This window comes from Micromys minutus (genome assembly GCF_963924665.1).
Source record: "Micromys minutus genome assembly, chromosome: 1".
Taxonomy (NCBI): domain Eukaryota; kingdom Metazoa; phylum Chordata; class Mammalia; order Rodentia; family Muridae; genus Micromys; species Micromys minutus.
In genome coordinates, this window is record NC_137969.1 from 16,004,249 (window position 1) to 16,030,518 (window position 26,270).

Sequence of the window (26,270 nt, forward strand, 5' to 3'; positions counted from 1 at the left end):
TTTACAATGCAGGTATCCTTTAAACACTTATGATCTGAACCCAGGAAATAAATTCAAATAAGTGCACATATTTATTGCCTTTGAACCAAATAAGTTCAGATTATACAGTTTCTTTTGCCTTCTCAACCTGCCTTTCAAACTGTATGAACCCAAGAACCAAATTGATTTGAGTTTGATCATATACTATGATTTATATTACTGATACCACATGTCTTGCTTTAAGAGATAAGCTGGTATTGGGAGCTCTGTCACTATCCCCGACATGTTCTTTCTCCTTTTGTTTTTCATTCTCTGTAGAAATACAGTTATGTTAAATACTATTTATATTTGGTAGATCTAAAGGTCTTGTCCTGTAAAGCCAAATATAATGATGATGCCTGTAATCTTAGCACTTCTGAGGTGCAGTAAGAAGGATCAGGAGTTCAGAGTCATCCTTGGCTGCACAGGGAGTTTGAAGCTAACTTACACTACCTAAGACCCTATTCCAAAAATATCTATAAGACATGTTCATATTCATATGGAGTACATGTATATGTACACCTATATTCCTATATTTCCCTACCTTTTTGTTTTGTATGACTGACAAATAGTCTTCTATTGGTGCCTGGTTATTTTGCACTATACTCCCTATTTGTGTGTGTGTGTGTGTGTCTGTCTGTCTATCTGTGTATGTGTGTATACACACACATACACACACACACACACACTCACAAAATTGTTCAGTCAGAAGTCATAAATGACCATGCTTCTCAGCCCTTACTGTCATATCTTTGTTTTAAAATATAGAGGTAGGGAGATTGCTTAATCATTACCTACCATGTAAGCATTAGCACCTGATTTTAGATCCTTACAATGCATAGGAAAGCTGGGTGTGTAAACCATGGAGATATTCAGACTGGATGAGCTCCAGGTTCAGTAAAATCTATGTCTTTAAAAAATGATATGGAAAGTGATCACATGATACCCAGTATCAGCCTCTGATCTCCACACATGCATACACGAACAAATACATGCATCAGACAACCAGACATACACAGACACAAAAATGAAAATTTGATGCTACATATTGCCAAGGTATAGGTGAACACTTGTACTTATAAATCAAAATTAATACAATCTTTCTGTGTAGTCAAATATATGAATACCCACATTTTGTGTAACTCACATATAGTAGAGACTCACTTCATAAAATGGATCATTTTTACATTATTATATATTAAGCTTCATTTGATTCCTTTTTTACCAATTTCTAGTTAATTTGTGTTCTAAAAGTTTATTAATTTGGAACTTTTGACTAGTAGTTGTAGATGAAAATAGATGCCAACATGAATTCTAATGCAGCAAAAGTCTATACTGGTCATCAATGGTGAATTTTTATTTGCTGTCATAATTTGTCTACTGAGAATTTGAGTTTTTTATCTAGAAGAATAAGAGTTTATTTCTATTCTCTCTCTAGGTAATACTCCAATTCCTTCCTGTCTTTTCCTAGACCCACCAAAGTGTCTTATTTAGTATAATTTACTCCTTCCTCGGGTAGTATACTGCAAAATAACCAGACACCTATGTTGAAGCCACTTGTCAGTTATCTAAAATAAAAAGATGAGGTGAGTTGTCTTATAACTCAGAGGTGCTGCATTTGTTGTCCGTAGAAGTGCATACCATGTTTATCCCATGAACTCCCATGGCTGAATGACTCGTTGCTTGAAGAATTATTAAGGAGCTCCCTTTCCATTTTTTTCCTTATATTCATTTTTAAATTTCGTATACGTATACTACATTTGCATCATTTCTCCCTCTTCTCTCTTCAACTCCTACCCCTAAGAAACATTGTCTCAGCCTGAAGACAATAGAAACCTTAAAATATGTTCATGCCATGTTTAGTGAATGCTTTTCAGTATGAAGAAAGAAGTTTACTGGTATTCTTGCTAGTGGCTGGAAAGTGTTGGATGGAACTGCTGTGCGCATGCTGCAGTGTGAGTTAGAACTTGGCTTGCACATAGCATCATATGGCACCTTCTCGATTTACCTGAAGTATACTGGAACTGTCCAATAGTTCTCCAAATTATAATTTCTACATTATAAAGATTAGCCACCTAACTATAGGATGAAATAACTTGTGATAGACTCTTTCTTAGAGCTTTAATTTTAATACTTATTAGTGAGTAAAGAGAATTTTAAAAGCTTTTTCAAACTACATATTATGAGGAGCATTGTGCGTCTTGTCTTTATTGTGAAGCAGTGTTTCTCTACCTGTGGTCACGAACTCTTTGAAAGTCTAATGATTTTCATAGGGGTTGGGTCACCTAAGATAATCAGAAAACACATATTTCCAATGGTCTTAGGAACAGAGACACCACTCCCCTGTCCCCAGACAGATCCGCTACATGTAGATAAGCCACATATAGCTATCTGGACACAGACAGCCCAAACATATGCAGAGGTATGTGCTAGGGCTGACACCATAAGGTACTTTGGCAGACCAATCACAAGTGTGTAGAGGACAGCTATTGTGTTGAAAGCAGCAGTATTATAGGTTAAAATACACTGTAAATTACAATTGCTGAGAGAATGTAAAATCATTAACTAATTAAAAATAATATCTGTACCATGGGAACTTATTTTTTAAAGTCCCATTGTGAATGCTGCCCCCTTGTGAAAATTACAGGTATATAAAGGGGAAAAAAAGGAAAGGTAAATAAATCATAGGAAACAATAATGAACTATACTGACTGAACTATACCATATATGATCTTTTGTAGTAAAGCTATTCTTATATATTATTTTCATTAGAAAACCATCCCATTACAGTGGATCGTGTAGAAAAGAACATTAAGAAAAGAAAATATAGTAAGAATTTTTTCACAGTATGGTTTGACCTCAATAATTACAGCTGGAGTTGAGAAACCATAATGTGGTATTTGATGTGACGTTGAACAAACTAAAAAAGCTGGTTTGATAGCAAGCATCTGAGCTTTGCTGGCAAGGATGCCAGCTATTTTAGAAGCAAAGGTGATGGATTCAAGAAAACCAAACATGACACAAGTGGCAGGTACCACAAACAAAATGTAGCAGCTGTGGAAGCTTCATATTTGGTGACACTCAGACTTGTTAGAGCTGTGAACTATCATACTACTGGTGAAGATTTACTGTTAGCAGTGGCCAAAGACATTGTTCAAGTTATTATTGGAGATGAATTTGTTACACTGTTTAGTGCAATTTCCTTATTTAATGACACCATCTACTGAAGAATAGATGGCATGTCTGCTGGTATTCTTGGTCAGGTAATCCAAGAAATTAAATATATTCTTCTTCCAATATTCAGTATCCAGCTTTATCAATCTACAGACATTTTAAATTGTTCACAATAACTGATTTATGTAAGTTATATTAATGATGGCGACTCTAAAGATGAATTTCTTTTTTGCAAATATCCAAAAACAGTTCTGCATGTGACTTATTTAACACGGTTGGTTTATTTTTGAAAGAACACAAGATCTCTTGGGGAAAGGTTTCTGTCTTAGCTATGCTAGGATGGTGATCTGGATTTCAGTGTTTGGTACTGAATGGATCACCAGAAGTTATCGGAACTCTAATTTATTGGCACATATTACCAATGAAGACACTGCCACAAGAGTTACAAGCTGTAATGAGAAGGACCATCAGTCAAAGTGAGTTCTCTAAACAGACCACTGTTTTCAGAACAGTGCAATGAGTTGGATGCACCAAACAAAGCTCTGTTGTTTCACACAGAAGTGAATGGTTCAAGATGAAAAGTTTTGAAATGTGTTTTTGAGCTTTGTGATGAACTTAAAATGTTTTTTAATGAGAAAGCAAGGCCGTAGATTGAAACACTTTTCAGCAATAAAACAGAAGCACTGAAGATAGCTTTACTTTGTTGACATCTTTACCATCTTAATAACTTAAATTTATCACAAAATGCAACATGCCTTGATTTGTTTGAAAAGGTCCAAAAATTTTTATTCCAAATGAAAACTTCAGGTTTGACCGGTGGGGGGGGGGGGGGGTAGGGGAGGGGATAAAAATGAAATTTACATGTATCTGCTTTAGCGGCTTTCTTTAAGGAGCATGATATTAAACCAGACAAAAGGATTATGATGGTAATTTTTGTGAAAAACCACTTGCACATGCTTGCAGATGAAATTTTATTGTATTTTCTAAATCTCCATGACACCCATTTGCACTTCCAGGAAGCTCTTTCACAGTGAAAGTTGAAGGTGTTCCTGAGACAGTATAAAAGAGTTCACTGAGCTTATTAACAGCAGTGTAGGAAGAACTGATTTCTCCCCAGTGCTAGTTACAAACTTCTGGAGCAAATATTTCCAGTCATGTCCTGTTCTGTCTGAGACCGTGTGTTGCAATGCCTTCTTCCATTTCCAGCACCATGTCTCTGTGAAACAGGGCTCTCGGCTTGTTGGTTATCAAGGTTAAATATATAAGTAGACTGGTAGAAAATAATCTTCATTGTCCTCTTGCAAAGTCTACCCCAAGAATTCTTGATCCGGTCAGAAAGAAGTCATCTCATCTTTTGCACTGACATTAGATTTTTACACATGTTTTGTCACAAATGAAGCAATACAGTTCACTGTTGTTATATTAAGACTGTGAACCATCCTGCTTCAAAACAAATTTTTTTATTTATTTGTAATTAGAAATAAATATTGCACAATATATAATTACATGCTGTTTTGTGATTAATCACTGTGCTTCAATTATGTTCAATTTGTAACAGTGAACATATATCCTGAATATCAGATATTTACATCACTATAACAGTATCAAGATTAAAGTTATAAAATGGCAACAAAAATAATTTTATAGTTAGGGTGTCACCACTTCAGGAACTCCTAAAGGGTTTCAGTATTAGGAAGGTTCAGAGACCCACTATTCTAAAGTTTCTCTGGTGCCACCTATTGAATGATATTTTAAGAAAGACTGTGGTGGGGTATAGATTTTCATTTAATCTTTAATATTTTATATTTTCAGATGGGGGTCTCACTGTTTTATTTATGCTGGCCATCAACTTTAAATTTTTTACCTCAGTCTTCTGAATATTAGTACTAAAGGCATATATACCACCATACCTAGTATAATCTGCTTTTTTTTTTTTTTAGTGTAAATTTAAGTTTGTAGATGGAGCTGAAAGATCAGTGTTCTCATATTTTCCCCACATTCTTTAAATTTTCAGTATAAACATAATATATCTTGTATAATTGATAAATAATTGATGAACATTATAGTCAAAAGTAACATGGGGATGAAAGAGTTTATTTCATTTTAGAGTTTCAGGTGGCTGCCCAGCACTGAGAAAAGTCAGAGCAGGAACTCAAGCAGGGAAGAAACCTGAAGGCAGGAACTGATGTTGAAGCCACTGAAGAGTATGTAGCCTTGGCTGCCCTGGACCTCACTCTGTAGACTAGTCTGGACTTGAACTCAGAGATCTGCCTGCCTCTCCCTCCGAGTGCTGGGATTAAAGGCATACAGTACTATGGCCTGTGTTTCCTTGCATGTTTTGGCAGATTGCTTTCCAAGAAATCAATCTATTCCCAACTATTAGTAAATTTTGAGCATGAACTTAGTCATAATTTTTATTTCTCTTTTTAATTAATGGGCATCTACAATAATAATTCATTTTATTTTTGATTCTAGTAAACTTGTATATTTTTTCTTGACTATCAAACTGATTATTTTTTCAAAGAACTAAAGAAACTTGGTTTTTTAATATTCTAAATTTTTTAGATATATTTATTTATCTTGTTTTTATGTATATGAGTACACTGTTGCTCTCCTCAGACACATCAGAAGAGAGCATTCCAGTGTGGTTGGTGGGAATTGAACTCAGGACCTCTGGAAGAGCAGTCAATGCTCTTAACCGCTGAGCCATCTCTCCAGCCCTGAACTTGGTTTTTTGTTTCTTTGTTTGTTGTTTTTAAGGTGTAAAATACAAACAGTTTATTTATTTATTTATTTATTTATTTATTTATTCCCTTTACATTTTGATCATGGCCCCCCTCTCCTCCTAGTCCCCCTTCACGCAGCTCCTCTTCCATCCCTTTATTTTCTCCTTTGAGAAGGGGGAAGTGCCCCCCTGTATCAACCTGCTCTGGCACATCAAGCTACTGCAGCACTAGGCAAATCCTCTTCCTGAGGCCAGACAAGGCAGACTAGTTAGGGGAACCGAGGCGGGGATTCAGAGGCAGGGCTAGCCCATTCTGCAGTTGTTAGAAGACCTACATGAAGATGAAGCCGCACATCTGCTATGTAACGTGTGGGTGTGGGGAGGGTGGTCTAGCCCATGTGTGCTCCTTGGTTGGTAGTTCAGTCTCTCGGTGCCTCCAAGGGTCCAGGTTAGTTGATTCTATTGGTCTTGCTATAGAATTTCTATCCTCTCTGGGGCCCCTCGGTCCTCCCAACTCTTCCACAGAGCTCCCCAAGCTCCCTCTAATGTGAAACTATGTTCTTTATTCCAGTATTAGGCAGTATAAACTTTTGATGACTTTAAAGCAAGTGAAGTTCTAAAACAATGCGAGTTTTCCCCTTAATCCAGTCCTTGCTCTCATTGTTTCTATAAGCTCTTTAGCCTTATTGACACTAGAGCATAGGGGCATAAAGAAGTGGAATACAAAGGTGCTTCTTTCAGGGTAAATGAATGGCCCAAGAGTTTTACTCTGGGGTTTATCACATCTGAATGAATTGTGAATTTACAATATAGGGAATATGGAAATTATGGTTTTAAATGAATCATCAGTTTGGGAAAATGCTTAAGAATTTTGAATGGTGAATTTAAAATATCCTTTAATTAAAATTTATTATCAAGGAAGTCTTTTGTTCTAAAAATTAATAATATTAGAACTGTAAGAGTCTCACTAAAACAAAATGCTGGGGCAAAAGCAAAATAAAACTACAAATTAGACAAGAAAGAAATCTGTATCCAAAGGAGGAAGTCCTCCTTGGGAATTTATCAGGAAGGACAAATGAGCCTTCTGGGTGTTCTCATCTTTTCATCTTGTTTGATCAGGTTTTCTTTGCTACTATAAAACTAGGTTAGCCTCCCCAAAAACTTTTGCAGAGTCCCTTGTTCCTGTGTCCTGTCTCCTTACAGACCCTACTGGTTACAGATGCTTATGTTACTGTGTCCAGGGTTTCTATTCATTCTGGGCATCTGAACTCAGGTCATTAGGCTTGTTTAGGAAGTGCCTTGACAGCTGAGATTCTAAGTACACACAGAAATCTGAAGTTTATTTTATAATTATGGGTCAATCAACTCCAGGAACCTGATATAGCAAAGCAGACAAAGAACACATCCAAAATTAATCTCAAAATGTTCCCAAATACAAAGTTCTCTGGAATGTTTGCTTTCCCCCAAATAAATAGATAATATACAAAAATAAAATCATTGCAAAAGTATAAGAAGAAAATAATAAAGAGCAAGACCAGACCATCAAAGACTGAAATAGAAAAATGAGAAGCTTTGGGCCTAGAGTGATGGCTCAACACTTGTTCTTGAGAAGTAACCGGGTTAGATTTCCAGCCCCCACATAATGGCACAAAACAATCTGTAAATCCAGTTTGGAGTACCTGACATGCTCTCTAACCTCCATGAGCATCAAGCGTGCGCATGGTATATTGCACATTCATGTGGGCAAAATACTGTGTATATAAAATAAATAAAAACAAAAAAAAGAGGACTAGAGCCAAGATGGCGGACAGTGAGAGTCCGCCACCGGCTACCCCATCAACGGCTCCGATTTCTTTCGGTTTCACTTGCACGTCTGTTCGGAGGCGACTGGCAGACCTCGGAGAGGGCAAAGAACAGGCCCCAGAGGAGAAAGATTTCTTGAAGACCGTGGAAGGGAGGGAGCTGTAGAGTGTGAACCCTCCAGAAGCCCCCAAGGAGCTGGTTATCCCATTGATCCAGAATGGCTCTCGCAGGCAACCACTGTCCAAGAACCCTAAGCCATCCTCAGAAACTAGCACCGTGTTGATGTCAGATGGTGTGTTGTCCCAGGCCGTGAAGGAACTCATTGAAGAATCCAAGAAGTCTCTGGAGGAGAGGGAGAACGCAGGTGTTGACCCCACGCTCACTATCCCCATGATCCAGAAAGGATGTACTCCCAGTGGGGAAGGAACAGACAGCGAACCTCAGGCTGAAACAGTGCCAGAGGACGCCGACTATGAGGCAGCCCCTGTGGAGGCCTATGGGCTGGCCATGTTGCAAGGCATGGGATGGAAACCTGGCAAGGGCATCGGCAATACTTTCAGTCAGGTAGTGAAGCCCCGAATCAACTCCATAAGGCCAAATGGCTTAGGGCTGGGTGCCAACCTGATGGAGGCTCAGGCATTGGTTTCCACTGGTTCTCACTACCCACTAAGACCAGATGGGGATCGCGAGAAAGCTAAGGAAGGCCAACCTCAAGGGCTGATGCATGGAGGAGCTGTGGTTGTCCTTTCTGGCCCCTACCGCGGCCTCTATGGGAAGGTAGAAGGCCTAGATCCTGACAATGTACGGGCCATGGTTCGGCTGGCAGTAGGCAACCACTTTGTGACTGTTAGTGAGTACTGCCTGCAGCCTGTTTCCCAGCAGGAGTTTGACAGCCACACCTCCAAACCAGGCCATGTGAGCAAAACTTCCACAGAGCAGCAAAAGAGAGCAACTGGAACAGCCTCATCTTTGAAGGCCCTGCAGAATGGGGAAGACTCAAAGAGGAGGCAGAAAGATTCAGAGAAGAAGCGGAAACACTCTCCTGACAGACAAGATGGACCTGATCCCAAGACTGAGAAAGCAAGCTCTAGAAACAAGCACTGGTTGCACAGGGACCTACGTGTGCGATTCATTGACAAACTGCACTAGGGTGGCCGCTATTATAACACCAAGATGACAGTTGAAGATGTCCTGAGCCCAGACACGTGTGTGTGTGTGTGTGTGTGTGTGTGTGTGTGTCGGACGGATGAAGGCCGAGTTCTGGAAGGTGTGAGAGAAGACATGCTGGAGACCCTGGTTCCTAAGGGAGATGGCCACCGTGTGATGGTGGTGCTGGGACCACATGCTGGAAAGGTTGGACTTCTTCTGAGTCATGACAGAGTACAGAGTCACGCTTTGGTCCAACTTAGGAGAGAGAATCGGGTGGTGGAACTCTACTATGACGCCATCTTCCAGTACATGGGCCCCAGTGACTCAGATGAAGACTGACACATGGACCACTGCCCGTCACTCAGGCTGTCACTACTTTTGTTACAATCTATAACAGATGCCAGGGAGAAGATAGGAGATAATTTTTCTGTCCTTTGTGATGCAAGGATGGGGATGTGACTTAGATAGAGCAAACTATTCACCAAAATTTAGAGTGTAATAACGTTTTAAATAGTGGAAGGATGAAATTCAAACCAGCATGTGAACTGTAAATTTGGGTGGGAACTGAGATAACAGAAGTGGAAATACTTCAATTCTTAGCCTCATTTCCCTGCTGAAGGTCCAGGACAAGTTAAATTACCCATTCAATACATGGCTCATCCTTAGAAGATAAAAACTATGAAGTCTGTCCCCAGACAAACTATAGAATCTGCTGCATCTCAAAAAAACTTCCTAAGTTTGGATCTTGAATGGCCTTCAATGGCCCATATTTTTTTCTAAGATTTATTGTATTTTGTTGGTGTTATTGTTGTTTTATGTGAGTGAGAGAAAGAGTATGTGATTGTGAATACAAATGCCTCGGCAGAGAGAGAATATGTGTTATCAATACAAATGAACTCTTTTAGAGACCATGAATGTTGAGTTCCCCTGGAGTTGAAGTTACAGGCAATTGCAAGCTGCCCTGCATGGGTGCTAGAAACCAAACTTGGGTCCATGGGAAGCGCGGTAAGCACTCTTAACCACTGAGCCACCTCTCCAGCTCATATGCCTATATGGTAAAGGATTCTTGCTCAGGATTGTGCTACTAGCACATACTTTTGAACTTTAAACAATACAGGCCTGGCAGAGATTACTTAGGTTATGACTTAGAACCTCCAAAACTGATCCAAATGAGACCTTTCCTCCTTAAAATTTAATTATGGCTGATAGTTTGTCAGAGGTAGGGGAAACTAACTGTTGTGCCCATTGACAACTCTAGTAGGGACATGTTTCATCCTTGACCCAGGGAAGAAATCCAGGATTGTCCCTGAGCTGATGATGCACTGAAGAAAAAGAGGGACTTTTTCACGAATAGAATGGGTTAGTTTCAATTTCCAATGGAGCTAGTCACTTTTACTCCCAGAATGTTACTTAGGTTAAAAAGTATATATGACTCATACAACTTCTCTGCTTGCCCTAGGTGATTATATTCTTTAAAAAAAGTTGAGGATTATGAACCATTTTCCTGCTTAATGGTTGTAGAAGAAAAGTCAGAGCCTTAGACACAATTGTTTCTAAATCATCCCTAAATTTTACACACACACACACACACACACACACACACACACACACACACGATGTTTGACTTAGATCTGGGCCACAGGTTAAAAAAAAAAAAAAAAAAAAAACCTAACTTGTCAGCACACACTGAAAAGAATCAAAACACTCTAGAACAGGTTGATACTGGTAAATGTGGCTAGAACTAGGGCTCAGTATTGGTATATTTGCCTCGCATATGTAAATCCCTGGGTTCCACATTCAGTACCATCAGGGGGAAGAAGGAAATTGCTGTCTCTGTTGAAGTCAAACTGAACTCTTTCTGGCCAAATTGAACAGAAAAAGGGACATGAGTTACACCGAGTGCGGTGGCCCATATCTGTAATCTAGCACTTGAGAGGCTGAGAAAAGTTCATGAGTCCCAGGACTCTGAGCTTCACTGAAATAACCTTTCTTCAAAACCTAACAGGAAGTATGCTAGGTGTAGTAGCACACACCTTTGATCTTAGCACACAGGAGACAAAAGTAGGCAGACTGGAGAGATGGTTCAGCAAGTTAAGAGCACTGACTATTCTTCCAAAGGTCCTGAGTTCAATTCCCAGCAACCATATGGTGGCTCATAACCATCTGTAATGGGATATAATGTCCTCTTCTGGTGTGTCAGCAGCAGTGTACTCATAACATAAAGATTAAATGTTTAAAAAAAAGGTAGGCAGACCTCTATGAGTTTGAAGCCAGCCTGGTCTACATAAGCTCCAGGCCACCCAGAAGTTATAGTAAGAACCTGTCTCAAAAAAACAAATAAGGATGGTGTGGCTTTTTCCCTTCCTATTATCCCTTTTATGTCTCTCTTATCTAATTGCTATAATCTAAGACTTTATTGATACTTTATGAAATAAGATAGGAGAGAGTGAATATCTCATTCCTGATTTTAGAGGAAATGCTCAGTGTGTGTATTTAATATAATGTTGGCTATAGATTTATTGTATGTGGCCATTATTATTTTGACATATTTCCATGCATTCCTACAGTCTCCAGAGCTTTTATCACAAAAACATGTTGGACGTTGTCAAAGGGGTTTTCAGCATTCACTGAAATAATTCAAGTTTTATTGTCCTTGAGTTTGTTTATATGCTCTATTCCATTTACTGGTTTATGTATGTTGAAACACCTTTGCCTTTAGGGAATGAAGCCTACTTGTTCATAATCTTCTCCATATGTTCCTAGATTCAGTTTGTAAACATTTTGTTAGAAATTTTTTAACATATTTTTATTGACTCTCCAGGAATTTCACATCATACACCCTGATCACACTTCAGTCCTTCCATGTTTGTCCTACTTTGTGACCTCCCTGCCAAAACAAGTTAAAATAAAAATAACAATAATTTAAAATTAGAAAATAAAAAAAATGAGAGTTTCTTTAAAACAATAAAAAGTTAAGAACAACAACAACAACAAAAATATGGGTTAAAAGCTAGTACAGTGTGGGGCAATAGAGATGGTTCAGCAGAGAGGACCTGGATTTTATTCCCAGTACCAACATGGTGGTATTTCCAAACATCCGTAACTCTAGTTCTGGGGATATGATGCCCTTCTGATCACCCTGAACACCAGGCATGCTTTGATGTGCATACATTTATATAGACTAAACACTCATACACATAAAAAAATAAATAGAGCGAGGTATAGCGTCACACAGTGAGGTTCAAGCCAGCCAGAGATACAAGTAACCAAGCAGAATATTAAAAATAAAAATCACTACAGTGGAATTTAAAACATAAACTTTTACACAATATGTTGCATATAGTAAGAGTTTCTGAAAATCTGAAATTTGAAGAAGCCATGAATATTCAGCTGTAAGTTGGAAATGTTAATGGCACTAAGAAAGGTCAGGTAGAACAAATGCTTAAGGAGAGAGAATATTTTCGAAGAAAAACTGATATTTAATGAGGAAAGTATAAATGAAAATATCAATTATTTAATCTGTTAAGATGGGTTATCAAGTATCATAAAAATCACTACTTAAATATTCTTCACATAGGTTTCTGCATAGATAAAAAACTAGACAAAAATAAAGACTGCTGGGGGGTAGAGATAATGCTCAGTGGTTAACGTGTTTGCTGCTCTTGCAGAAGACCTGAGTTTCATTCCCAGCATTCACAACCACCTGTAAATCCAGCTGTAGGGGATGTGACATTCTCTTCTGGCTTCCATGGGTACCTGCATTCCAGTGTACCAAACTACACAGAGGCATGCATATACACAACTTTAGATAAGTAGGTCTATAAAATGTAAATAAGTTCTGAGACTGACCATTCATATATAATGTTAGCACTGAACATAATGAATTTCAAATACAAAGGGAAATATTGCCCATCAGCGAATCCATGACAGTTCTGAATCTGTGAATCAAAAATGATAGTGACTAAAAATAACATCCAGAATGTTAGGAATGAATGTTTGCCATAAAGAGTTTGATATTTTTATTAAGTCCCAACAGATCATTATTTGAAAAGGTACTGTGGCCTATAGCCTATTTCTTTAATTTACCCAGGAGTTTGAAAATACAGAAAACTTGCAGGAAGATTGCAAATTCACATCTAACAGTTACATCGTGAGACTGTCTCACAAAGAAATGAAACTATCCCTTCCTCAGAGCAAAAAGCCAACACAATGTTACTTACGTTGTGTGGATTGAAGTAGTTGTCTTCTGTGCTTAGTCAAAACTTTTGATGCTTTTAATATCAAAGCTTGTTATGTGTTTTTTTTTTCCCTGCATTTATGGTGATGGTGCTTTTTTGTGTATGGTACATTATGTTAATAAATAGTTTTATAATAACTAAGTGATTCTCATTTTTTAACCCAAGCTCCAATTCATGGGATAATAAGCCCATATCGTTCAGAGTCCTTTTTATGTATTGCTGAACTCTATTTGGTACCATTTTGCTGATATATCCAGCGTGTGTGTGTGTGTGTGTGTGTATACATGTGTATGTAAACCTTAATTTTTTTATAGTATTATATGAATGTTTTGTCTGTCTTCCTATAAGATCAATAGCCTTACAGGATGAGATAGAAGTACAGCTGCTTTCGACTTAAAGAGTTTAAAACAGTTGGAATTAATTCTTATCTAAATGTCTGATGGCAAAGTAGCATTGAACCCATCTGTTTCTGCATTTTTTTATCTTTACTTGTTTTAAGACTTTCTATTGTTTCTTGAGTCACCTAGTCAGCTTGTGTTCTTCTATGAATTAGATTATTTTGCCTAGGTTTTCTAATTGAAATATCATTTTATAGTATTTCCTAATATTTCTGTATTCTTTTAAAATTGGTGATGTTACTTGTCATCCCAATTTTAGCAATTTTGAATTTTTCTTGTTTTTTTTTTTTGTTATAAGTCTTGTTAATGTTTTACTGTTGTTTTTCTCTGTTTTTTTGGTTTGTACCTTTTAGTATTACTGATCTCTATTTTTCCAATCTGTATCTCATTGATTTCTCCACTGGCTGTTTATTTATATTCTGCTTGCTTTGATTTAGATTTTAGTTTATTTACTTTTAATGTGGGACATGAAGTTACTGATTTGGAACAGCTCACACTTCTGAGGAAAGAAAGAAAATAGACAGAGTGAGGTCAGAACCAAGCAGGTGACAGAATAAGACACTACATAAAGAGTACCAATATGAGCTATGTCAGTACAAACTAATGTCTAATAGCACACCTCCACAGTGTGCTGTCGATCACCTAGGCTGCCCGTTACAACATTGGAGTGGACCACACAACATTCAAGTGTCCAACAGTACAGGAATCTGCAAACACACAAAATATGGGGTTTTTTTGGGGGGGGTGGTTAACTTTGAAAAATGAAGAGATGAGGCAAAAACTTAGTAAGTCCATCTTGGGTAGGAGCAGTAAACCCTTTTGTAGGTGGCAACATTCTTTTCTAGCCAAATCACACCTTTAATTTATATGGAGGACTGCTTTGTAGACCGTCCTTGCCACAGCTGCTTATGTCCTAAAGCAGCATGCTATTTATATATAACCGGACACGTCATCTCAGATGTCGCTTACCTATAAACAGAGCTTAAGCTTCCTGACAGAGATCTTACGTTGTGCTTTTTGTTTTTGTCTGTTTTGTCATGGTGTGTTGTTGTTGTTATTGTTGTTATTTTGAGTTATAACAGATTTGCACAAGTGATTTGAGAAGCATATTATGTAATCAACAGCTGAGAAACATATCTCTGTCTTTCCCACTTCACCTGTACATATTCCGTAGTAAAGACACAAAAGAGACAAAACATGATATAGTAAATAAGACAGAATTTAAACTTAGCTTCAAACTTAGGTGTAATTCTAGTTGTACATTGAATTGTTTTTGTTTCTTGTATGATAAATTTTATTGAGAATTGGTGAATGATACTGATCAATAAACTGCACAGCAGTTATCAAAAATACTTAAGTTGAAAACTACCATCTTATATAAACAGATAATGTGAGGCAACATTCAATGTTTAATAGTGAGGAATTTTTATAGAAGCCATTCATTTATGAAGGTAATAATTAAGAAACGTGTTTGTAACTTCTGTGTCCAATAAAGAAACTATTTATTTTCATAATTAGGAAGCATGTGATAAGACCATATCTTTTAATAACAACTAAATACTCAGTGGAGTTTGTATGTTGTCACCTCAGGTGTGCAAACTGACTTTCCACTTGACTCTGATGTATAATGTCACTTCTGATGACAGATCACACTTAACTGAGCTGTTTATATATCCGAGACAGTTAAATATTTTAGCTACAACTGTATAATTTCTGCACCATTTTATGGTAAAGCCCTCTTATGACTTTCCACTGTCTATTATTGCTATATTAATAAACATGAAGACAGAAAACATAGGTGGTATGTGGCTAGCTTAAATTCACAAAGGTTGCTAAGAGTCCCACCTGTAGCTAGATCTTCCAGTTCATAGCAGACAGTTATAAACAGAGTGAAAGCGAAGACTAAAGTCTTCTCTTACATTCCCATGGTCCCTTCTCTCAAATGTTTCATAAGTGAAAAATATTTGCTTTGAAATAAATACTGTATTATGCAGTATTTCCACCAGATCTGAACGAATATCTATGGTTAGATAATATGTTGCCTCAAGTTGAATTTTGTTAACAAAAAGTAATAAAGGACATGATAGAAGTAGGATTTTTTCCTTTTCTCCCTGTAAATTCTATATTTTCAAACCCTCTTATGTTATAGTCATGACCATATATGACTTGTCATGCTGGGATGGCTGTCCTTTGTTTTTCCAGGTATTCTAACTAATTCTGAACTGAAATGGGGAGCACTGCCCCTCTATTATCAGACAGCTCTGGGCAGAACTTTATGTATGTAGTGCTAGTCTGTGTAAGGAAGTGTCTCTAGAAGTAGGTCTGTTTCAAAGAAGCCGGAAACCTTCCCAAGTGTGATTATCTATCCTTCATGGCTTTTCATTCCTTCTACCTCTGAAGGCCAGAGAGACCAGAACTGTATGTAAAAAGTTACGGCTAAACAGAGTATCTTGCTGGTACTCAGCTGATTTATAGATGACCTTGTGAGTAACCTATATTTGATACAGTAAAGTTGTTTAGTTGATCCTCCTCCTTATTTTACATTTTGCCAGACTGGAGTGGGGGTGATGAATGCAGGCCTGTTTGAGAGCTTCACTATGGCTGTCTCTGATCAGCATGTCTTGTATGGTCAAGATTTCAGTAGTAAATAATACTGCCCTTTTATAGGACACAGTTGAATGGCACTTGCTGCAATTTTTCTTTCATAAATGAAATACCATAATAATTCTAGACAGCTTGCTTTCTTCACTGGCTGTACAAATTTAAAGAAGCAATGTGTCAAGATAATAGCAAATCTTGAATCTTGATGGCCACTATCTAGGTCACTGTATTTGCTTGCTGCTCTCTACAGTAACCATTGTTCTGTGTAAAAAAAAGTAAATCTTTGATGACAATTGAATGTAGTACACGAAACATATTTGATAGGATGAATGTAAAAAAAATAACTTGGTAGAGTGTTCTAAAGCTCAGATGTCTTCTTAGTCATTGATGTATATTATATATTGTATACCTTTGGCTCACATACAAGATTTGTATTCAAATACTAAATGTAGTTTTAATATCTAATAAAATGTTTGAATGAACATTTAATTGTGGAGGTAAGTCCTGCTCCTGTGCCTGATTCTTTGATCTGTACTTTTGTATTGGATAGTAATAAAAATTGAAGTTACTCTTGGAAGAATAATTACTATTTTTGAGTCACAGAGACTACTGGTCACTGCGTACTGCTACTAGATACTAATAATGTCATTTCTTTGTAAAACCCTCAGGTTCATATTTGTCTTTTAATGATACATTTATTTCTTCCCCAGATCTTCCTCAGAACTGTGATCCTAACATTCCCTTAGTTGCTCAGGAATTAATGAAAAAGATGATACGTCAGTTTGCAATTGAATACATCTCAAAAAGCGGTAAAATTCAAGACAATAGAAATGGTTCAATTGGAGCAAGTCTCGTATGTAAAAGTATCCAAATGAACCAAGCAGAGAACTGCCTTCAGGATGAGCAAGAAGGCCCCTTAGACCTCACTGTGACTCGGACGCAAGAGCAAACTGCTCAGCAAGGTAAGTTGTTTGTTTACCACGTAATACACACATTTTGTTCTAAAATATTTAAACATGAATATGTTTTGTGTTCATAGGGAAAGTTACCTTTTCCCCTCGTTTCATTTATACAGCATAGACCAGAGAGATAAAAATATACAAATTTGTGATGCAGTTTTTAATAATTTGTCTTTTATTTTTACTTGTGTATGTATGGTGGCAATGCACATGTGTGCAGGTGCTCAGGAGGGCCAGAAGGAGTCAGAATCTGTAGCTGGTATTACAAGAAGTTGTGAGCCTGCTGGGTGGTGGGTGCTGGGATGTCTCCCCAGTGCTCTGGGGAGCATGCTCTCAACTACTGAGTGGTTTCTCCAGCCCCCTGTAGTACATTTTTAATAGTTTATAAAAAGAAATTTTGAATGTCTCTTGTTTTTTTTCGAAATGGAGTACACAGTAAGAATCTCATTGAGCAACTTAAAAATCAAGTATGTGTATAAAGAGATACTATGAGAAGGAATTGTTTTTCTAGTAGACAGTCAAAAATATTAGCATTTGCTCTTCAATTTCTGAACTGAGATGAGAAAGAAATAGATAATTTACCATTGGGATTTTTTTCTTTATTTTTTATATTAATTTGTTTTTTATATATGAATGTTTTCCCTATGTGTATATCAGTGTAACACATGCAAGCCACGTGACTTCAGAAGTCAGAAGAAGGTGTAGGACCCTCTGGAAATGGAGTTAGAGATGGCTGTGAGCCACCATGTGGGTACTGAGGCTCATACCAGGTCATTTTTAGAGCATCAATTGCTCTTAAGCCACTGTTCCATCTCGCCACCATCCCCCACCTCCCAGGTTTGTTTTTTTATGATATAACTAGAAAGGGTTAAATTGTACATACGGAGATACCTTTATTCGTTGAATTTATAGAGTTTATTTGTAATATATCTGTGTCTTCACAGAAAAAAAAAGCCTATTTAAGAATGTGGGAAGATTCCACATAAATGTCTATGTGGAGATGAGGGAACAGTAAGTTTTTATTCAAACGATTTAGGGATTATACCACTTCTTGGGAAAAAAACAAGAACAAAATAAACAAAGGGTAGTGTCATTCCTGATCTATCCCATGCTTGATCAGAGATAAGATACAGGTAATGATCCAGTGATGTTCACAAAAGATGACTCAGACTGAAAAGATTGAGTAAGTGGTATTGAAATGATTCTAGAATGCATTTATTTGTGTTAGAACTCAAGAGATGAACACAGCAATCTGTGTAGAAGAAACAGTTTCTGTAGACTCATCAGTACTGAAAGATGGAAGTAATCCACCTTATTTGAAACCTGATTTTAGACTGTATTAGTTATGCTTATGAGAAATATGAAATTATTAGGCTATAAGAAAGGTAAAATATGTGACATAAGAAAAAATTTGTATCTTTTGACTCGGACACTGTGAAGCATGGGGATTTACGTGTTTATTTGCTATCTGTGCTGCGTATCTCCACTCCTTTTATAGAAGCAGTGTAGCATTCTATAGGCTAGAACATGAACCTTGGTATCTGACAGACTTATGGTTGCAAATAGGAAAAGATGGCAAAAGAAAGTAAAATTGAAACTTATGAATGTAAGTTCAAATCTTAAATAAATCTCATCAAATTAAATACAGTAAGATATTGTACAAGTCCATAATCTCAGCACTTAGAAGGGAAAGGCAGGGCCAGCCTGGACTACAAGAGCCCTATCTTGAAAGAAAAAGTAAAATCATAAGCAAATACCAAAAAAAAAAAAAAAGAAAAGAAAAGAAAAAAAAGAAACCAATAGACTGTGTAAGACCTAACAGAGAACATTATAACACTTTTTGATAGGCAAAAATAATATTTCAAAGCAACTTATATCTCAGCTGATTAGGAATGCTTTGCATATTTAATGTCCGGTCAGAATTTTACTAGTTTGTTGGTTTTACTAAAATGAAACTATTTCTTGATCTTAAAATTGACAAGTAAGTCTTAAAGAGACAAGAATTATATAATCAAGGCAATGAGAAGCTTGCTTTAAGACCCATGAAGGACTTTAAGTACAGTAATTAAAAGTGGGTCTTGTTAATCAGAATATAAATCAGTAAAAGCTCAGAAATTTCCTAGGCATTGCTGAAATCTCAGTAAAATGCAGGAGTCAATAGAAATCACTGGGGAAGATGTCCTATTCTGCAACTGGTTACACACCCAGAAGGAGGTTGACAATAGGTCTCTACCTTACGCTGCCCATAACAATGGTATGGGGTAAATATGAAAAGCACATTTGCTGTTCAGAACCAGACAGAATAGAATTTTGACTGATGAAGTTTCTAGAACATGACTTAGATAAGAGAATGCAGTTTTCATCACTTGTAACCTTGTGAACTTTGCAGCCTAACTGACCATCAATCATTTTGTCTTGTAATTAGAAAATTAATATCAATAAAGCAGTAATTCTATCATATAAACTTTAATATTAAGTTACAGCACTGTCCTTGTTGTTTCTGTTGCTCTGGTAAACATGATGACCAAAAGCAACTTAGGCAGAGAGGGTGTATTTGGCTTAAACACTCTGATTATTCAGAAAAATCAGGACAGGAAGTCAAGCAAGAGAAGAGGCAGGGACCATGGTTGCTTGTTTTCTGTGGCATGTTCAGTTTCCTTCTTAAATAACCCAGGATCATCTACCCAGAGTTATACTGCCCACAGTAGTCTGAGCTCTCCCAGATCAATCATTAATCAAGAAAATTTCCCACAGACATTCCCACAGGCCAGTCAGATTGAGGAGATTTCTTAGTTAAGGTTTTCTCTTTCTGAGGTAACACTAGTTTATATCAAGTTAACACCCAAGATTAGCTGTCATAATTACACCCTTGTCAGTTTGACAACCATTTGCTTTTCCTTGCATTGCACTTAGTTTCCATATGTAAGCAGTAACCAGGATATAATTCAGCCTAACATAACTATCCAATGTATGACCACAAGTGTATTATATATGTTAGAGTAGGTGGCAGCACCCTTTGAAGAATACTTAGTCTTTTAACTTCACATAACTTAAAAATAATAATACAGATTTACAAAAACCACTAATTATACCTTAATCAAAGGTACATTCCACGATAAATAGAGGAAAGAAAACAGATATTGGCTTAATATATGTGTATTTGTGCATAAACATGTTCTTAACAAAGTAAGACAGAAAAATTCATTATTTCTGCAGTGTGTCATATGGCTTTCCTCTCCTATACATTCTGTATTTTCTCTACCCTCAGCAAGCACCTTAGCAGCTCTTCCTTCCTTTACTGGAGGGGTGACCCATCTTCATTCTTGAGGGCTCATCTGTGCCCTTTGTCATCCTGCATAGATTGTTTCCCACTGACTTTATTCATAGGGCATGGTAGCATCAAGAGACACCATAAAGGATCGCCTACACTCCAGAGTAATCTTCCCTACTTTCATTATAGAGGAGCACTCCAATTTCTCCCTGTAGTCTGGATCAATCACCTGTTCTAACACCTTTTCTTTTCTTCCCTCCTTCCCTTTCTCACATTCTTTTCTCCTCCTTCTTAAATATTTCTGTATATGTATGGGTGTTTTGCCTGTATATATGTCTATGTATGATATGTGTACTTTTGAAGAAGTCAGAGTGAGCATTGATGGCCTTGGAACTTGGATTACTGATTGTTTTTAGCCACCATATACGTGATCAGAACCTAACCCAGGTCTTCTAGAGAACAGCAGGTGTTCTTACAAACACTAGGCCATCTCTAGTTGCTGTTGTTCCTTTCTTATCAGTCTGTTGACTTAAAGGACAGCAAAAGCCCCAAATGGCCAGTAGGGAGGCTTAGTGTCCAGTTCAGTGGAATATTTGTAGTGTTTCCTAGTAGAAGTATTCCCTCCTCTAAAGCCAAAACTTCTAGGCCAGGAAAGTTTAGGAGCAAGAAGCAAAATTATTCTAGTGAGTCACTGGGGATGATGAATGGAACTCCTGTACCAATTAATCCTAGCTATAGGAGAAATAGTACCATATATTAGACAGTGACTCAAAGCATATACTTGCCTTCTAGATGGTTCTCCAGAGCTCCAGGATATTGCCATCTAAAATAGTGCTGTCATTAAACAGCGTTTAATGTTCCACCGTTCTATTAAGCCAGTGCTTAAAGATTAGAAAGAACATGGTATGGCCAGTGGAGTCCACACTGTCATGTATACTGACACATTTTGATGGCTGGAAAATTAGTTCCTTTGTCAAAAGTGTTGCTGTGTAGAATACTGTGCTAATGGATAGTGTTTTGGACAGAGATGCATTATATGAAGGTAATGAAAACCCATAACCAGAATAAATATATACTTCAGTAAGGACAAACATTACCCTCTCCATGAAGGAAGTGGCCTGGTGCAGTTTACCTACCACTGGCTGGCCATGCCAAGGAATGGTACCATATTAGGGGCTCAGTGTTGATCTCTGCTGCAGGATGATTTGGCACTTAGCAGCAGCTCTAACCAGGCCAGCCTTGTTGAGTGGAAGTCCATGTTGTTGAGGTTGTGTATAACCTTCATCTCTCCACCATGGCCACTATGCTCATGGGCCCATTGGGCAGTTAACAAACAGGGATACTAGGCAAAGGCTGATGGCACAAAATGGGTCATCCTGCCTACTTGGTTGTTAAATTCCTCTATTAAAGCTTAACCTTTTAAAAAGTGTTTGCTTGGAATAGAAATATCCTCATGTTCTTTGACCATTTAAAGAGGTCTAAGCATGTTCCTCGAGTGTCTTTCTCACCAGTTTTCCAATCATGCTTCTTTCAAGTCCTTTAGCCACACAATCAAATGCAGCAAAAGCACTTTGCATACTTTCCATCACAGAAAAGAATTACAGCTTTTCATATGTTTGACTTTATGAAACTAAAAGTATGTTCTGGCAGTCAGTTAAATATTCATGATTAGCAGCTGAAACCATAAAACTTCCCCTAATAGTTCTGTAAGAAACAGTGCAGAACCAATGACTTCCTAAGCAATTAGGTGAGGAGGAGAGAAAAGGTCCTATGTGGAGAGGTAAAGTATGACGAGAGAGGTGAGAAGAAAAGGCCATGAGGCATAGTAACGATACTGACATTACTGTGTTTAAGCAGTGATGAGGACAACTTTTATTAGTGATAATTTTTACAATTTTTGTACACTGTATTTTTTCTTTGTAGATAAATTTTTTCTTTGTCCAGACAATATTTCTTTTTATTTATAGTCATTGTCCGTCATATAATGAGTCATAATTTGTTTTGTTATGTTTAATATTTATGATAGATAATGTGGCTTCAAAGACTTTTGAACTTGTGTTCATAACGAAGTATGAACACAATGATTTGCGTTGTATAGTAACTAGAAACCAATAATACTGTGAGGAGCTAAGACATGTTTTTTCACTCAGTATTCAAATTCAACTAATCATTAATGATTATCTTGACATTTCTGAAGAAAGTTTTGATTGCTTCCCTTTTAAAAAGGGAATTGGTTAAAAGTCACTTTCAGCTCGTTGAGTGAAAGTGCTAACACCTTTTCCCAGGTGAGCATTACTGATTAGTGAACAAACTTCACTGAACTCAGTACTACTCATTAGTCAGTAAGGATCTCCTGTATAGAATGCTATATTCTGGTTATATGTGCTGGCTGTTCCCAGCATTGAGTAAGCCAATGCTCTGCTAATTAATGAAGGTAATCATGAATTACTACCACTTTTATGCCATTATTTTTTTCTTACAACTTTATTTAATGAAGAGAGATACATATACAGATTTTTAAAAGCATTTTGGCAATTCTTTTAGAGGTTTGATAGTATGCATTGAAATCCTATTAGTTACCATAGCATAAAGTACATGTAAAACAGAACGTAACATGGAAACAGTCAGAGTTTTTTTTTTTTTTTTTTTTTTTTTTTTTTTTTTGGTGTGTATAGATTAAACATAATGATCTTTGGATACCAAACTTCAGGTTTCTCAGAAAATTGGACATAGTCCTACCTGAAGACCCAGTTATGCCATTATTTTAAGAGATGAATACTGTAGAAAATCTGTTAAGTAGTTTTGCTTTATTAACAATAAATGTTAAATAGATTCTAACCCATACCACTCAAATAACTACTGAGAGTTTATGTCTTTAGACTAGGCAAATCACATGAAAGTGACATAGTATAGAATTGGCATAAATGATACTCTATAAAGTTGTGTAAGACTACTAGGTAGGAGATGAAGCTGAAAGTGTAGAAGTTAACAAGGCTAGTAGAGTGCCATCTAACAGCAACAGACGCTGAAAAGAGATGAGAAATGACCTTAGAAGAGTAGAAAAGAATTTTGTGTTACAAAAGTGTCAATAATTTCGGGGAAAAAAATGAGATCAGTTTGGAAACTTTTTTTTTTTTTTTTTTTTTTTTTTTTGTCAGAAGACCTGAGAGGACATTGATGCTGAAAAAATTGTTCAGAATTGTCATGGCTTAAATTTTCAAACATCAGTCTACTTTTGAATTTGTCTTTGGTGGTATAATATGTACAATTAATTATATGTTCTTATTAACAACTTATGTTGACCTGCTTTTACTTTTGAGTATTTTCAGTAGGGTTTGGTCATAGGCAATTAAATTCTGATATTAAATGGAAGTCTGCTACTAGTAAATAAAAAGTATTGTGTTTATTCTTTGGGTAATTTTTAAACATACAGAAAAACATTGTATAATAATCATGTACAAGTCACTTAAAATCAGCTAATGTTGTAGTATTGACTCACGTATTTGTAATTTATTTTCTCATGAAGGACAAATACATGTCTCATAATATGTTTAAGATCTCTTTAAATACTTTTAAGTTCTCTGACTAATTTGCCGTTATCACTAATTTATGCATTTATGTGGGAAGTAGTTTTTTTGTGCTTTAAAAATTCACATAAATTGCATGTTAAATGCACAATTTTTAATTATGAATATTTGGAATACCTATTAACATTGAAAATACACATGGATCATTGTCTACCACTTTGACTTTGAGGTGTTAAGTTAGAAAAGGTCCTTATAACTTGAACATAAGATGACATACTTACTAAGGTGCTTCCTACAGCATTCGGACAGTATCTAAGACAATAGATACCTAGAATGGAAAACTAAACATGGATACCTACTAACAGGTGAATGCAAAGTAAACTACCATATATTAAAGAGAATACAGCGTTACTTATTCAAGTGTATCATTGTGAGAGCACAGTGAATAGATAGTTCTTATCTACTGAGTTAGTCATTAGTACTTTAGATATGTACATCCATAAAAGTGCAGTAACAGTAGGTGGAGCTACCATTTGACAACATACAAATTATCCTTGGGGTCCAGAAAATGCTCTGCCTCCATTTCTGATCTTCCCAATCTGTCCTCCTTACCCATTGTTCTTACTACATTTCTCTTTTTCAGTTTAGACAGTTCAAGGAGTGAAAATTTTCTCCAGCTCTTAATCTACAGACTTGATTCTTGAAAAAGTAGTAGAAGCAAAATGTTTTAATATAAATGGTAACTCTTAAGAAAATGGGATATTCTGTGTGGATTTTTAAAATGTATCTAAAGGATAGAATAAGACTTAGAAGTAGTTCATCCAGTTTGAAAACAGGTATAATTTTACTTTCTCTATGTGATGGTGTTGAAAAAGAAGAAGAAAGCTTAATGACCCCAGCTAGAATGTCACTGCTTACTACACTATCTATGAAGGACCTCTCCTTTGAAGGATTAATGGATTTAATTAAACACATCAGAACTCTATAGACAAATTTAAAATTATACAGACGTACTAATTTGTTCTTAAACTTTGGCTAACAGAGTTCTGAGGAAAGTGGACCCCCTCCCCACTTTTTAAAACCTAACTTGAAAGGGGGTCAGGCAGTAGTCAACATCTTTATAGAAAATGCTATAAAAAGTTTTTAAAATAGTAAACCTTCGATTTATAATGAACAGAAATGAGATAGTAAAACAAAAAGTATTATTTATTCATTAATTTTAATGAATACTAATTTAATTATCTTAAAGAATTATACCCACATGGTGACTCATCACCATGTGTAACTCCCATAGCAGGCATGTGGTGCTCAGACATACATGTAAGCATAATATCTGTAACTCTAAGATTTGTTTTAAAACATAATTTTTGCTCACAGGAAGAAAAGCTAAGTCTATAAGTACACAATAATGTGTTGCAAGATGCTGCTAGCACGTGGGCAAGAAGCCTTTGCTTGCAGAGATCTGTGCCTCGGGAACAGCTGTACATAAAGTTAAGCAGATGTAAAGAAGATCGTAGACAGAGGGAGTGCTCTTCTGCAATTTAAGAAATAACTGCATCCTGTAGCATTTTTGAAGAACTAAGTACAAGTGGTTAGACACATGAAAAATATAAGATTTTAGTGAAAACTACGCATAAAATTAGGCTGAGTGGGTAAACTTGTCAAGGTACTTGGAATAATAATTTTTATGTAGCAAGAACTTTGTCTCCTTTACTTTTCTGATCTAAGTGTTCTAACCTGTAGCTCAACACTAAGGTGTTTTCAGTTTTGTTTATTTAGCAGATATTTTCTGATCACTTTGGCCAGGCAGAGTGATGTATTACTGAATAAAATAGATTTGCTAGTTGTATAACCATAGCAACTAGAAGATGACCTGCTAAATGGTGAATGATACTGTAACAGTGCTGTAATGGAAACCTAGAATGATGACAACTCCCCCCCCCCCCCGTCCAGCTGAGGCCCACAGTGACTGAGTGATGTATAAGATCTGAGAGGGTGGGTGTGATTCCAAGGGGAGAAGAGTAGGACTCCTCTAAGAAAAGAAAGGGGCTGAAGTGAGGAACCTTCGTGATGAAAAACAGCATGGAACTTTCCAGGTAGATTTCCCTATTCCACAGACCTGTGGTTTACTCAGCACAGCACCAATACTTTATAAAGATAAAACCCTGTCAGTCTGCTGGGATCCTCCAGTAATGTGCTGTGTCCCTCACAATAATACTCAGCTTGAAGCCATGGCCACTGTGTGGCCCTGTATGTCTTCTTCCTGCATTTCTTTCCTCAGTTTTAGCCTCCTTACTCTTTTCTGACTATCCTAGCCCCTGTTTGTTCCTCTAAAACCTCAAGTAATTTTATAAGGCAGTCCTTCTATACAAACCATTTCATCTGCTTAGTTGGTATTCCTCACCTT

General features: G+C 36.8%; 2 protein-coding genes across 4 annotated transcripts in view; both read left to right on the forward strand.

The window, feature by feature from the left end:
- Positions 1 to 26,270, forward strand: part of LCORL (ligand dependent nuclear receptor corepressor like) — a gene marked incomplete at both ends in the record, with an annotated part of 150,177 nt that overhangs the window by 93,821 nt on the left and 30,086 nt on the right. For all 3 annotated transcript variants that reach the window (XM_080925225.1, XM_080925224.1, XM_080925226.1), the window contains one exon: positions 16,817 to 17,068. In XM_080925225.1, coding sequence (XP_080781351.1) covers positions 16,817 to 17,068 — 252 coding nt within the window. The remainder of the gene's footprint in view (positions 1 to 16,816; positions 17,069 to 26,270) is intronic.
- On the forward strand, positions 7,718 to 9,208 carry LOC308421565 (G-patch domain and KOW motifs-containing protein-like; the record flags this gene model as incomplete). The annotated part of the gene is given in 3 exon segments (XM_080917970.1): positions 7,718 to 7,882; positions 7,886 to 8,866; positions 8,870 to 9,208. Coding segments are annotated over 3 exon segments (1,485 nt in total).